Source organism: Salvelinus fontinalis, chromosome 17 (genome assembly GCF_029448725.1).
Source record: "Salvelinus fontinalis isolate EN_2023a chromosome 17, ASM2944872v1, whole genome shotgun sequence".
NCBI classification, from domain to species: Eukaryota; Metazoa; Chordata; class Actinopteri; order Salmoniformes; family Salmonidae; genus Salvelinus; species Salvelinus fontinalis.
This window is the reverse complement of record NC_074681.1, coordinates 30,954,127-30,968,618: the sequence shown is the minus strand read 5'-3', so window position 1 is coordinate 30,968,618 and position 14,492 is coordinate 30,954,127. Positions and strand designations below refer to the sequence as shown.

Here is a 14,492-nt window from a genome sequence, read left to right as displayed (position 1 = left end):
CAGTCCCCATGAAAAAACACCATCAACAGACCCTACTGAGTAATCCCAACCCCACTTTTACTTCGACACCTAGAATAGTTTTCTAATGCAAATGTAATTTAATTATGAACATTGAATCATTGTTAATGTTTCGACAATTATTTTTCATTATCATGAATATATTAACATTTTCTACTATTATGTGGGGAACTTTTATTTTGAAAATTGCTGAAATTCTATGACCCGGAAGTACCCTTTTTAGTGTAGCTGACGAGACGCTGGTCGTTCATGAAGAAGAAAAAACAATCGCTTCCGTGTTGTTATCGGTTGTTATTCTGGCAAATACTAGTTTAGTACTTGAGTCAAAGCGGGATTGCAAGGCAGTTATTTGGTGGTTAAACCATTATGGTTTTGTAGGATCAATACATAGTATAGTTTTATTCGCCAGAATGTCGTTGCTACAGGGCTCCAAGAAAAAGGACAAGCGTATTTTGTCCGGTACCTGCCCAGATCCGAAATGCCAGGCGAGGCTATTCTTCCCTGCTTACGGTTCGATTAGCATTGAATGCACAGAGTGTGGCCAACGCCACGAACAGAATAATCTTTTAAATGTGGAAGAAGTAACTGATCCAGACGTTGTGCTTCACAATTTGTTAAGAAATGCCCTACTCGGTGTCACTGGGGCACCGAAAAAGGGAACAGAGCTGGTGAAAGTGATGGGGCTTTCCAACTACCATTGCAAGCTCCTTTCTCCTATTCTCACAAGGTATGGAATGGATAAGCAGACGGGAAAAGCGAAACTGCTGCGGGAAATGAATCAAGGAGAAATGTTCGACTGTTCACTTCTAGGCGACAGGGCGTTTCTAATTGAACAGGAGCATGTATCTACGGTTGGCTATGGCAAGGACAGATCCGGGAGCCTGATATACCTTCACGACACTTTGGAGGAGATGAAGAAAGCAAACAGCAACAAAGAATGCCTCATTCCTGTTCATGTGGATGGAGATGGACATTGTCTTGTTCATGCTGTGTCCAGGGCCCTGGTAGGCAGAGAGCTGTTCTGGCATGCGTTGAGAGAGAATTTGAAACAACATTTCAAACAAAACTTGGATCGCTACAAGGCACTCTTTCAGGATTTTATTGATGCAGCCGAATGGGAGGACATCATCAACGAATGTGACCCCCTGTTTATCCCACCAGAGGGTGTGCCACTGGGACTTAGGAACATTCACATATTCGGCTTGGCCAATGTGTTGCACCGCCCCATAATCCTGTTAGATTCACTGAGTGGAATGAGGAGCTCTGGGGATTACTCTGCAAGTTTTCTCCCTGGGCTTGTGCCGGAAGAGCAGTGCAAAGGAAAAGACGGGAAGTTTAACAAGCCTATATGTATCGCCTGGAGTAGCTCAGGGCGTAACCACTACATCCCTCTCGTCGGGATAAAGAACACCCTTCTCCCCAAGCTGCCACCGAGGCTTCTCCCCAAGGCATGGGGAGTGCCACAGGAGCTCATCAAGAAGTATATAAAGCTGGAACAAGATGGGAGCTGTGTCATCGGGGGAGACAGGAGCTTACAAGACAAGTATCTGATGAGACTGGTCAATGCCATGGAGGAAATCTTCATGGAGAAGCATGGCATCCACCCCTCCCTTGTGGCAGACGTGCATCAGTACGTTTACAGACGGACTGGTGTGATCGGCGTCCAACCCGAAGAGGTGACGGAGGCTGCCAGGAAATCAGTCGTGGAAAACCGGCTACATCGCTGTCTGATCTGCAATGCACTCTCTGAGCTTCATGTTCTACCAGAGTGGCTGGCTCCAGGTGGTAAGCTCTACAACCTGGCTAAATCCACCCACGGAAAGCTCAGACCTGACAAGAACTACAGCTTCCCGCTGAACAAGGTTGTCTGCTGTTACGACCCTGAGAGGGACATCCTCATTCCTGACTACAAGCTGAGCTCTTTGAACACATGCAACTGGTGCCACGGCACCTCCGTGCGCCACATCCATGGCAACGGCTCTGTGGTGTATCTGGATGGAGACAGAACCAACACCCGTTCCCAGGGGGGCAAATGTGGCTGTGGCTTTAAGCACTACTGGGAGGGAAAGGAATACGACAATCTGCCAGAGGCTTTCCCCATCACTCTGGAGTGGGGTGGGCGGGTCGTGCGGGAGACTGTGTACTGGTTCCAGTATGAGGTTAATGTGGACCTGAACAGCAATGTGTATGATGTCGCCATGAAACTGGTCACCAAGCATTTCCCTGGGGAGTTTGGCAGTGAGCTCCTAGTGCAGAAAGTGGTGAACACCATTTTACATCACACTGCCAAGAAGAACCCAGACGAGTATAACCCAGTCTCCATTGACGGGGCGCATGCTCAGAGGCTCACAGACGTGGTGGAAACCCAGCAGGCTGTTGTCACACAGCCACCGACTAAGATCATACTAACTGGGCAGAAATCAAAGACCATTCACAAAGAGGAGCTTACACTGAGTAAGGCAGAGCGGAGCCTTCAGCAGAGCATCAGCGAGCAGGCCCTAGTGACCCAGAAGAGGAGGACGGATCGACTGAAGCAGGAGCAGAAGGGACGGGGCAGGCCACCCTCCCCAAGTGCTGCTCAGGAACATTCCTCCTCCGCCCCAGCCACACCCACCAAATCCTCTTTCTCCCCCACTTCCAGCAAGGAGAAGAAGATCCGTGTCACCACTAGCGATGGGCGGCAGGCCATGCTCACTCTACAGGCTCAGACCACCTTCGCTGAGCTCCAGAGGAGCATTGCTAATGAGTTCACCATGCCTCCAGCCCAGCAATGTATCCGACATGGATTCCCACCCAAAGAACTTTTGCCTCCCAAGGATGGAGCAGAGAATGAACCTGTGGCTCTCCAACACGGGGACAGGGTGACTGTGGAGATCCTGAGAGGTCCAGAGAACCGCAAGGCATCCGCCCAAAGTGCTTCCAGTTCCTATTCAACTCTGCATTCCCTTCTCTCTGTGAAGAGTGATGATCCAGTGACTTCCAGCAGAATGAATACTAGCAGAGAGCTGCAGGACAACATTGACCTTGAGATGTCCTCTCTCTGTCTCCTAGCAACCTTAATGGGTAAGAAAAGGGAAGGGTACGGAAAGGTTTTAGTATTCAAGTCAATAGTTAGGCTGTCATTATTTACTGCTACAAAAGAAAGACACGATCTCGCAACACGTAAGTGACAGAGGAGTTAAGCAGAACACTGCTGTGATGTCATTACAAAAAGTCAAAAATGACTTCCGGTAGATGGACAACTTGTTTGTTGATTCACCTTTTTAGACTAGGCCAATAGTTCCAGGCAATTAGTTATCTAGTCTTAGAAGCGTCATGTCTTAGATCATCCTAGTAAATAGATAGATCATCCCAGTAAATATAAGGCCAGCAACTGAATGTGATAGGTGTGAGAGTGAGAGGATAGTATATAGGTGTCGCAGACAGTAGCTTTACACAGCATAAGGGCATGCTGTTCTTGGATTGGTTACAAGAAGCAGGATGAATGACAAAGTAGCCTAATACAGGTATTGAGTGACTGGGTGGGCTTGTCATGGATCGATCAAGGCTCAATCTTTTCCAGTTGAAATGATAATTCTAATCTACTCCAAGTGCTTTCTGTGTAGCCTACATCACCAACATGGCATTCGGTATTCATTGAAACGCATTTAGCCTCAGGCAGAGAGAAGATGCTAGATTTGATATCCACTCCGCCCTACCAATGTTTTTGTGATCAAGGGGAGAAATCGCTAGTTTATTTGCGCTAGTTGGCTGTACCTGCACCTAAACTCCAGTATTTCCTTCATAGCTTGTTCTCCATCTTCTTTTTAAATGGGGAGACAATTTGTTTTCAGCCTTTTATTTCCATTACCAAAACTCGTTTTCTCATGTCTGTCTCTTGTCGAATCTCAATACATAAGAATCGTAATACATATCGTATCGGCAATTCACAGCCCTACTATTTTTACAACAGAATTTGAATTTTGATCAAAAGCACACATTTCTCTGAGGAATTTAAGTGTATTCATTTATTTTCATGTTTCACATGCTAATTTTAGTATGTTTTATTCATATTCAGGAGAAGATGTCTGGTCATATGCCAAAAAACTGCCTCACTTATTCCACCAAGGTGGAGTTTTCTACAACATTGTGAAGAAAGATATGGGTATGTAGTCATGTTTTCTGTTATAGGCTTTATCCTCTTACCAATTTGTGTAACTTAAATGACAGCTACGGTATATTAAACTTTGCATCTAATATGTACTGATCTGTGTTTATGACCATCTATAATGTCTCTTGTCTCATTTGCAGGCCTGATGGATGGCAAGCACTGCACCCTCCCACACCTGACTGGAAAGACATTTGTTTACAACGCAGCAGAGGAGCGTCTGGAGCTGTGTGTGGATGCAGCGGGACACTTTCCCGTGGGCCCTGACGTGGAGGACCTCGTCAAGGAGGCCCTGGTGCAGCTCCGCTCTGAATCTGCCTCCAGGAGTCGCGAGGGAAGCCCCTCTCACAGCCTGCTGAGGCTCGGGAGTGGAGGTGTGGTGCGCAAGAAGGAGCAGCTCCAAAGTGCCAACGCCTTCCAGGGTAAGGGCCACTCCCTTGGCAGCGCCCCAGGCGGCTCTCCCCCTGAACACAAGCCCATCACCAGGCAGCACAGCAGCGGGGTGGACCTGAGCGCCAGCGCCTCCAAGGGACCTGACCTGTCTGACATCTCAGAGGACGCGACCAAGGAGTTGGTGCGCATGGCTCCCGGTTTTGTCACCATGAAAGACAGCCGACACCTGGACCCTGGTATGATCGAAGAACAGAGGAAAAAACTACAGGAGATGGTCTCATCCATCCAGGCCTCCATGGACAGGCACCTGAGGGAGCAGAGCAATGCAGGGGAAGGCATTGGGGGCCCTGCAGAGAGGACAAGTGGGGCTAAGATGAGTGCTTCCCAATCTGCCCCAGGGGCAGGCATCAAGGAGGCCTCTTCTATGGACGTATCTACTGCTGGTGCTCATGGCACATCAGTGGAGGCAGGGAACAAGCCTGATGGAAAGGATGCAGGGTCAGAGGAGCTGGAGGAAATGGATAGCCAGGATGCAGAGCATACCAATGCCCTGGAGCCAATGGATCATTCCTGATGGGAAAAGGGCCTGGTCCTATACTTTTCTCAGTCATGATCATTCACCCGTCTATCTGGTTGGCATTAGTGTGGGAATGCTTCAGGTTGTATCCAAGCTTTGGTATTCATTGTGTTTTGTTGTCTTTACTGCATGATTGACAAAGAGGTTGACTGTTTCTGCCTTTGGTGACAGTCTAATGCTATTATACAGAAACATGCACCGAGACCCAAGGAGCAACGCTGCTTCCTGTGTGTGAAATACATCCATGTACATGTCCTCCAAGTCTTAAAGGTCCAATGCAGCTGTTTTTATCTGAATATCAAATCATTTCTAGTTAACAATTAAGTACCTTACTAACCATGTTTCCATTCACAGTTTTTATGTGAGGAAAGTCATACTGTATAAAAAAATAAAATAATAATCACAATAGTTGTGGTGGAAATAGGAAGTTCCGGTACAATTTTGTAAATGCTACAGATAATTTGTTCTTTTGACATGGTGGGATCTTTTTGTGTCGGTAAAATTAATTCTGAGAGAAATGGCGGTGGAAACGCCTTTATTCGTAAATATTGATATAATAACCATCATATCAAAGTACATTTGGAGTCATGCGATAACATGGTGTGTGGTCCTCAACTCCTCCCGCTACAACTTGGGAAATTATGCAGTTTATCAGGCTATGGATGAAATAAGTTATGATAAACTTCACAGGCTTTGTGAAAGTGCACAGTATGAGCTTGATCCTCCTTTCCAATAAATGTAGAGGGTCTTATTCTGGTGACATGATGATCGATGCTTGACTGCCGTTTGACAAATAAAAAGATTCTCTCGCTTATTCATAATAAGCACATCATGTAGACTAACCTACACGCAGAGCCTACCTGCACTGTATCTGCGAGCTGTTGGCTAGAGCGCACATACCAAGACCAGAGTAGGCACATTTGCTATTTAAATCAACAGTTTTGTCACAATCTGTAGAGTTGAAAATGCAATGGAAACACATTGACCGATTTTTATTCGGTACATGAAAACATAAGCAACAAAGTACATGTTGTCAGCACTACATCATCACTCACTGACCTTTATCCGCAACAAGTCAGTTTGGTGGAAACACCACTGGTGGGAAAATATGCAGATTTTTAGCAATTGGATGGAAACCTAGCTACTGTGATTGTTTTCAATTCAAAAGGTCAACAAAAAACAAAAACGCTTCTTAGGAAAGAGCAATTTCTCAAGCAATATTTTTGCAAGGACTGTTGGAGTGGGGAAGGGGAAAATGGAAAACTATCTGTTATTGGCAGAGTGATATGAAACTCTTATTGGTCTATTAACTAATTTACCACCTGGTGATTTCACCAGGCAGGCCTAGACACCATCCCACCAAATCACGCTGAAATTTTAGGTGGTCTTTTTAAACAGCTCATACACTAAAGGGGCATTATCATTTTCACAGGATTATTCCAACCTCATAGTGTGGGATTGTATATAAAGCAGAGGAAAATGTTGGACTGCACTGGGCCATTAAGACAAGAGGGAGTAGAAGAGCTTGGTTTAAGATCCCATCCCACACCAGCATTGTAATGACCGCAAACATCCGCTTCAGCAAAGTGCACACTGTAAAGGCACTAGCCCTCAAACATGATTACCTACCATCACGTTTATTGCTTTACCAACATATTTGCTTTACCAACACATTGCTTTAAAACAACAGTGAAATATTCCAAACTATGTTTATTTTCTTGAACGTTGCTCCCCATATGAAGGTTTGCTGTCTTAATTCTTGAAGGAAGGAGTTACGTGCCCTTATGATAAGTAACAAAAATCAACATTTGTTGTTGAATAACCTTGTGAGAAAGCTTTTTTAGTTTGGATTTGTTTTTGAAAAATTGTATAAGAATTTAAAGATTGTTTAAAATGTAATTTAGATGAATGCCATTTCAAGTGAAGCACTGTTCTGAAAATAATTGGTGGAAATTGGTGAATTTATTTTGCTGGTTTGTAGTGATTGGGGATAATGCCTGTTGATTCTTTTGGGTTCAAGGTTCATGCTACTTACTGGTTTGAAGTTATTTATGCTACTTTTCATATTTCTTATGAAACCCAAATGAGTGGCCCAAGTTAAGTGTGCTGTATGAGTGCTGAACTACTTGATGTGGAACTGTATTCTATTGGAAGGCCCAGCACAACATAGTACACACACCTGGGAGTACTGTATATTCCACTACTCATATGCAATTTCCTCAATCACTTTTTGGACTTTAGTGAATGATTGAATGCAGTGCAGGATTTTTTTTCGAAATACATATCTAAAGTAAGACTTGATTTGTGAATTTCTTTACCATATACAGTGCCTTCGGAAAGTATTCAGACCTTTTACTCAATACTTTGTTGAATCACCTTTGGCAGCGATTACAGCCTCGAGTCTTAAGTATAACGTTACAAGCCTGCCACACCTGTATTTGGGGAGTTTCTCCCATTCTTCTCTGCAGATCCTCTCAAGCTCTATCAGGTTGGATGGGGAGCGTTGCTGCACAACTATTTCCAGGTCTCTCCAGAGATGTTCGATCGGGTTCAAGTCCGGGCTCTGGCTGGGCCACTCAAGGACTTTCAGAGACTTGTCCTGAAGCCTCTCCTGTATTGTCTTCGCTGTGTTTTTAGGGTTATTGTCTTGTTGGAAGGTGAACCTTCGCCCCAGTCTGAGGTCCTGAGCGCTCTGGAGCAGGTTTTCATCAAGGATCTCTCTGTACTTTGCTCCGTTCATCTTTGCCTCGATCCTGACTACTCTCCTAGTCCCTGCCACTGAAAAACATCCACACAGCATGATGCTTCCACCACCATGCTTCACCGTAGGGATGGTGCCAGGTTTCCTCCAGCCGTGGCGCTTTGCATTCAGGTCAAAGAGTTCAATCTTGGTTTCACCAAACCAGAGAATCTTGTTTCTCATGGTCTGAAAGTCTTGATGTGCCTTTTGGCAAACTCCAAGCGGGCTGTCGTGCCTTTTACTGAAGAGTGGCTTCCGTCTGGCCACTACCATAAAGGCCTAGTTGGTGCAGTGCTGCAGAGATGGTTGTCCTTCTGGAAGGTTCTCCCATCTCCACAGAGGAACTCTAGAGCTCTGTCGGTGACCATCGGGCACTTGGTCACCTGTCTGACGAAGGCCGTTCTTCTATGGTTGTTCAGTTTGGCTGGGCGGTGAGGTCTAGGAAGCGTCTCAGTGGTTCCAAACCTCTTCCATTTAAGAATGATGGAGGCCACTGTGTTCTTGGGGACTGTAAATGCTGCAGACATTTTTTGGTACCCTTCCCCAGATCTGTTCCTCGACAATTCTGCCTCGGAGCTCTATGGACAATTCCTTCAACCTCATGGCTTGGTTTTTGCTCTGATATGCACAGTCAACTGTGGGACCTTTATATAGACAGGTGTGTGCCTTTTCAAATCATGTCCAATCAATTGAATTTACCACAGGTGGACTCCAATCAAGTTGTAGAAACAAGGGGTCTCCTGGGTGGCACAGTGGTCTAAGGCACTACATCGCAGTGCTAGCTGTGCCACCAGAGATTCTGGGTTCGAGCCCAGGCTCTGTCGCAGCCGGCCGCGACCAGGAGGCCCATGGGGCAGCGCACAATTGGCCCAGCGTCGTCCGGGTTAGGGAGGGTTTGGCCGGCAGGGATATCCTTGTCTCATCGCGCACTAGCGGCTCCTGTGGCGGGCAGGGCGCAGTGCACACTGACCAGGTCACCAGGTGTATGGTGTTTCCTCCGACACATTGGTGCGGCTGGCTTCCGGGTTGGATAGGCATTGTGTCAAGAAGCAGTGCTGCTTGGTTGGGTTGTGTTTCGGAGGACGCATGGCTCTCGACCTTCGCCTCTCCCGAGTCCGTACGGGAGTTGCAGCGATGAGACAAGACTGTAACTACTACCAATTGGATACCACGAAATTGGGGGATAAAAATAAAAAAAGTTGTAGAAACATCTCAAGGATGATCAGGATGCACCTGAGTTCAATTTTAGAGTACTTCAGTTAAAAAAAAAAAAAATTAAATGCAAAAATTTCCAAAACCTGTTTTCGCTTTGTCATTATGGGGTATTGTGAGGAAATGGATTTAAACTCAGCAAAAAATAAGTGTCCCTTTTTCAGGACCCTTTCTTTCAAAGATTATTTGTAAAAATCCAAATAACTTCACAGATCTTCCATTTCATTGTAAATGGTTTAAACACTGTTTCCCATGCTTGTTCAATGACCCATAAACAACCTGTGGAACGGTCGTTAAGACACTAACAGCTGTAGGCAATTAAGGTCACAGTTATGAAAACGTAGGACACTAGAGGCCTTTCTACTGACTCTGAAAAACACCAAAAGAAAAATAACCAGGGTCCCTGCTCATCTGCATGAACGTGCCTTAGGCATGCTGCAAAGAGGCAGGACTGCAGATGTGGCCAGGGCAATAAATTGCAATGTCTGTACTGTGAGACGCCGAAGACAGCGCTAGAGACAGGACAGACAGCTGATCGTCCTCGCAGTGGCAGACCATATGTAACAACACCTGCACAGGATCGGTACATCCGAACATCACACCTGCGGGACAGTTACAGGATGGCAACAACAACTGCCTGAGTTAGACCAGGAACGCACAATCCCTCCATCAGTGCTCAGACTGTCTGCAATAGGCTGAGAGAGGCTGGAATGAGGGCTTGTAGGCCTGTTGTAAGGCAGGTCCTCACCAGACATCACCGGCAACAACGTCACCTATGCGCACAAACCCACCGTCGCTGGACCAGACAGGACTGGCAAAAAGTGATCTTCGCTGACATGTCGCGGTTTTGTCTCACCAGGGGTGATGGTCGGATTCGCGTTTATCGTCGAAGGAATGAGCGTTACACCGAGGCCTGTACTCTGGAGCGGGATCGATTTGGAGGTGGAGGGTCCTTCATGGTCTGGGGCGGTGTGTCACAGCATTATCGGACTGAGCTTTTTGTCATTGCAGGCAATCTCAACGCTATGCGTTACAGGGAAGACATCCTTCTCCCTCATGTGGTACCCTTCCTGCAGGCTCATCCTGACATGACCCTCCAGCATGACAATGCCACCAGCCATACTGCTCGTTCTGTGCGTGATTGTCAGTGTTATGACATGGCCAGTGAAGAGCCCGGATCTCAATCCCATTGAGCACGTCTGGGACCTGTTGGATCGGAGGGTGAGGGCTAGGGCTAGGGCCATTCCCCCCAGGAAAGTCTGGGAACTTGCAGGTGCCTTGGTGGAAGAGTGGGGTAACATCTCACAGCAAGAACTGTCAAATCTGGTGCAGTCCTTGAGGAGGAGATGCACTGCAGTACTTAATGCAGCTGGTGGCCACACCAGATACTGACTGTTACTTTTGATTTTGACCCCCCCTTTGTTCAGGGACACATTATTCCATTTCTGTTAGTCACATGTCTGTGGAACTCGTTCAGTTTATGTCTCAGTTGTTGAATGTTATGTTCATACAAATATTTACACATGTTAAGTTTGCTGAAAATAAACGCAGTTGACAGTGAGAGGACGTTTCTTTTTTTGCTGAGTTTATTTAATATATTTTAGAATAAGGCTGTAATGTAACAAAATGTGAAAAAAGTCGAGAGGTCTGAATACTTTCAGAAGGCACTGCACAGTCGTGGCCAAAAGTTTTGAGAATGACACAAATATTAATTTTCACAAAGTTTGCTGCCTCAGTGTCTAGATATTTTTGTCAGATGTTGCTATGGAATACTGAAGTATAATTACAAGCATTTCATAAGTGTCAAAGGCTTTTATTGACAATTACATGAAGTTGATGCAAAGAGTCAATATTTGTAGTGTTGACCCTTCTTTTTCAAGACCTCTGCAATCCGCCCTGGCATGCTGTCAATTAACTTCTGGGCCACATCCTGAGTGATGGCAGCCCATTCTTGCATAATCAATGCTTGGAGTTTGTCAGAATTGGTGGGGTTTTGTTTGTCCACCCGCCTCTTGAGGAAGGACCACAAGTTCTCAATGGGATTAAGGCCTGGGGAGTTTCCTGGCCATGGACCCAAAATATCGATGTTTTGTTCCACGAGACACTTAGTTATCACTTTTGCCTTATGGCAAGGTGCTCCATCATGCTGGAAAAGGCATTGTTCGTCACCAAACTGTTCCTGGATGGTTGGGAGAAGTTGCTCTCGGAGGATGTGTTGGTATCATTCTTTATTCATGGCTGTGTTCTTAGGCAAAATTGTGAGTGAGCCCACTCCCTTGGCTGAGAAGCAACCCCACACATGAATGGTCTCAGGATGCTTTACTGTTGGCATGACACAGGACTGATGGTAGCGCTCACCTTGTCTTCTCCGGACAAGCTTTTTTCCGGATGCCTTTTTTCCGGATACCCCAGTCCTCAGCAGTCCAATCCCTGTACCTTTTGCAGAATATCAGTCTGTCTCTGGTGTTTTGGAGAGAAGTGGCTTCTTTGCTGCCCTTCTTGACACCAGGCCATCCTCCAAAAGTCTTCGCCTCACTGTGCGTGCAGATGCACTCACACCTGCCTGCTGCCATTCTTGAGCAAGCTCTGTACTGGTGGTGCCCCGATCCCGCAGCTGAATCAATTTTAGGAGACGGTCCTGGCGCTTGCTGGACTTTCTTGGGCGCCCTGAAGCCTTCTTCACAAAAATGTTACCACTCTCCTTGAAGTTCTTGATGATCCGATAAATGGTTGATTTAGGTGCAATCTTACTGGCAGCAATATCCTTGCCTGTGAAGCCTTTTTTGTGGAAAGCAATGATGACGGCACGTGTTTCCTTGCAGGTAACCATGGCTGACAGAGGAAGAACAATGATTCCAAGCACCACCCTCCTTTTGAAGCTTCCAATCTGTTATTCGAACTCAATCAGCATGACAGAGTGATCTCCAGCCTTGTCCTCGTCAACACTCACACCTGTGTTAACGAGAGACTCGCTGACATGATGTCAGCTGGTCCTTTTGTGGCAGGGCTGAAATGCAGTGGAAATGTTTTTTGGGGATTCAGTTCATTTGCATGGCAAAGAGGGACTTTGCAATTAATTGCAATTCGTCTGATCACTCATCATAACATTCTGGAGTATATGCAAATTACCATCATACAAACTGAGGCAGCAGACTTTGTGAAAATGTATATTTGTATCATTCTCAAAACTTTTGGCCACGACTATATATATATATATATATGTATGTATGTATATATATATATGTGTGTGTGTGTGTGTGTGTGTGTGTGTACATAGTTCATGTTGATAGATGATAAGGAAAGATGCATCAATTCAAGAATAGCTGATAATTATTTTTCCATGAACCGCCTGCAGTTTTAGTTGTTTGTGAACATGCAATGCTAGCATTTTATTATTCAATTGAAATAATACATTTACTTTTGCACTTGGAATTCAAGAGATGGAAATAAGGTGTGTTGTTGTGCAGGGGTGTGTTGAGCCCTATATGCTACCTTTATTGCTCATGGGAACAACTAATGGGAACATTAGTTAGGATTAACCTAGGATGACCCAAGCATAGAAATAGAATGATTCATTTTAATTATTTGGCACCAACAATCAGCTGGTATTACTAAGAATGTTATGTCTAGTTGCTTTATTGCTATTCTAGTTGCTTTATTGCTAGAATTTCAACACAACGTCCACAATTAGAATCACTCAAAAAAGAACTGGGCCAATGGGATATATTAAAGTGCTTTCAACATGTATGCCTAGTTGGTGAGTGTGACATGGGATGTCTTGATCTTTTGGTGCAGAATGTGATGTATCCCTTGAGAAGTCATTGAAAGAGGTGTCATGGAGAAGGTACATTTGGTATCTCATAAACACAAAACTACATCTCACTGTGGTGTTTGAAGTATATTTCCAATTGGTTGTTCATCCAATGCAGTTGAATGTAAACTTATAGGCAAACTGTGTAGTAACATGTTGCATTAAGATCAGTTTTTGTGGAATTAAATTCCTCTCCAGACATTATAAAACCTAACTCCTGGTTTGTTTGTTGGAATTTCAACCAAAAAGTGGGTTGCAGTGTTGATAGGCCCCGGCCTCAAAAGGCAGAGGTCTCACGAATTGAGTTTACACTTTTGTTGCCAACCAAGATTTTGGAGTATTCCAGATCACCTTGTTGTTCTAGAATGACATGGTAACTTTGGATGCTGCCATTATCAGCTTATGGCCTTAAATCATTCAGTCTGACTGAGTTTTGGCCTGACTTCTGGACAGGGTTTCTTATTATGACAAAAAGCAGTTCTATTTGTACCGGCCAAAAAAAACAATTGCAGGTAACATTTTTTTAAAGCTTCATGGCTTTTCCTTTGAGTGAACAAAATGTCAAACCCAGCACTTTCAGAAAAAGAGTGACTGTTAGAATAGAGCATGTACTAGCTAAACTCAAACAAATATTGATATTTTCAGTCCAAGGAAGAATAAAAAGGAAATGTTAAACTTGCCTAACTCAGACAACACTGATTTGACAAACTTGAATTTTTTTTTTGAGACTGCTGTACTAATTACATATATTGTAAGCCAGTTGTATTATAATAGTATATATTGTAGTATACTTTGATCTGTACAGAAACTCAAGTTATTCAGTAAAATGTTTAGTTAACTTTTTTTCTTGTTTGCTAATAAAAGATTGAAGATACCACAGCTACAACATTGCTGTTTGCATGTGTGATGACTTTTTAACCCAACAATAAAGTAATTGCTTCACAATTTTGTATTGTGGTCACTAATACTGCCTTAACTACTTGCCTTTGAATTCACTTTATATTTTTACTTTAAAAGAATCTATGTAGACCCACTTGATCAATAGCCTATGTTTGATCTCATAATCTTAAAGTTTGTTTCTTTGTGACTGCTGTACTTATATTATAATACGTTATGTGGTACTATACTTTGATCAGTACAGAAACTCAAGTTGTTCAGTAGCCTATGCTTGATCCCATCAACCCTGAGCTTTGTGCACGCATTGAATGTGTATGTGCCACGCTACACGTCGATGTTTGTCTGTAGCTTAGCAGGTCTAGCTTAATTTCCCCAGGGAGGGGTCACTGCATTGTGGCTTACAGCCAAGAATGTGACAGTCTATCAATTGGATTTATGACACGCAATAATACGTGCAATGTTCTCTGTTATCTGTCGTTGTACTACAAAAGTCCACCAGGTGGTAGAATTGCATCAACTTTCAAATATAAAAAACATTGCATCTGCATACAGCTTTTGGCTGTTCATATGTAATTGTAAGATTTTCATGAATTACTTGTAGACCAAAAACTATTGTTAGTGATACAGGTGTTGTCGTCGGCTTTTGAAATACCCAGCTGCCTGAAAATGAATTTGATACATTTCACAGCGCTGATTT

At 44.4% G+C, this 14,492-nt stretch overlaps 1 protein-coding gene across 1 annotated transcript; it reads left to right on the top strand.

Moving 5' to 3' along the window:
- The first annotated feature begins 256 nt into the window (after positions 1-256).
- Positions 257-13,843, top strand: vcpip1 (valosin containing protein (p97)/p47 complex interacting protein 1). The gene is made up of 3 exons (XM_055866981.1): positions 257-3,081; positions 4,076-4,162; positions 4,309-13,843. The coding sequence occupies exons 1-3, from the start codon at positions 429-431 to the stop codon at positions 5,130-5,132; spliced, it is 3,564 nt and encodes a 1,187-aa protein (XP_055722956.1). The 5' UTR covers positions 257-428; the 3' UTR covers positions 5,133-13,843.
- The last annotated feature ends 649 nt before the right edge of the window (positions 13,844-14,492 follow it).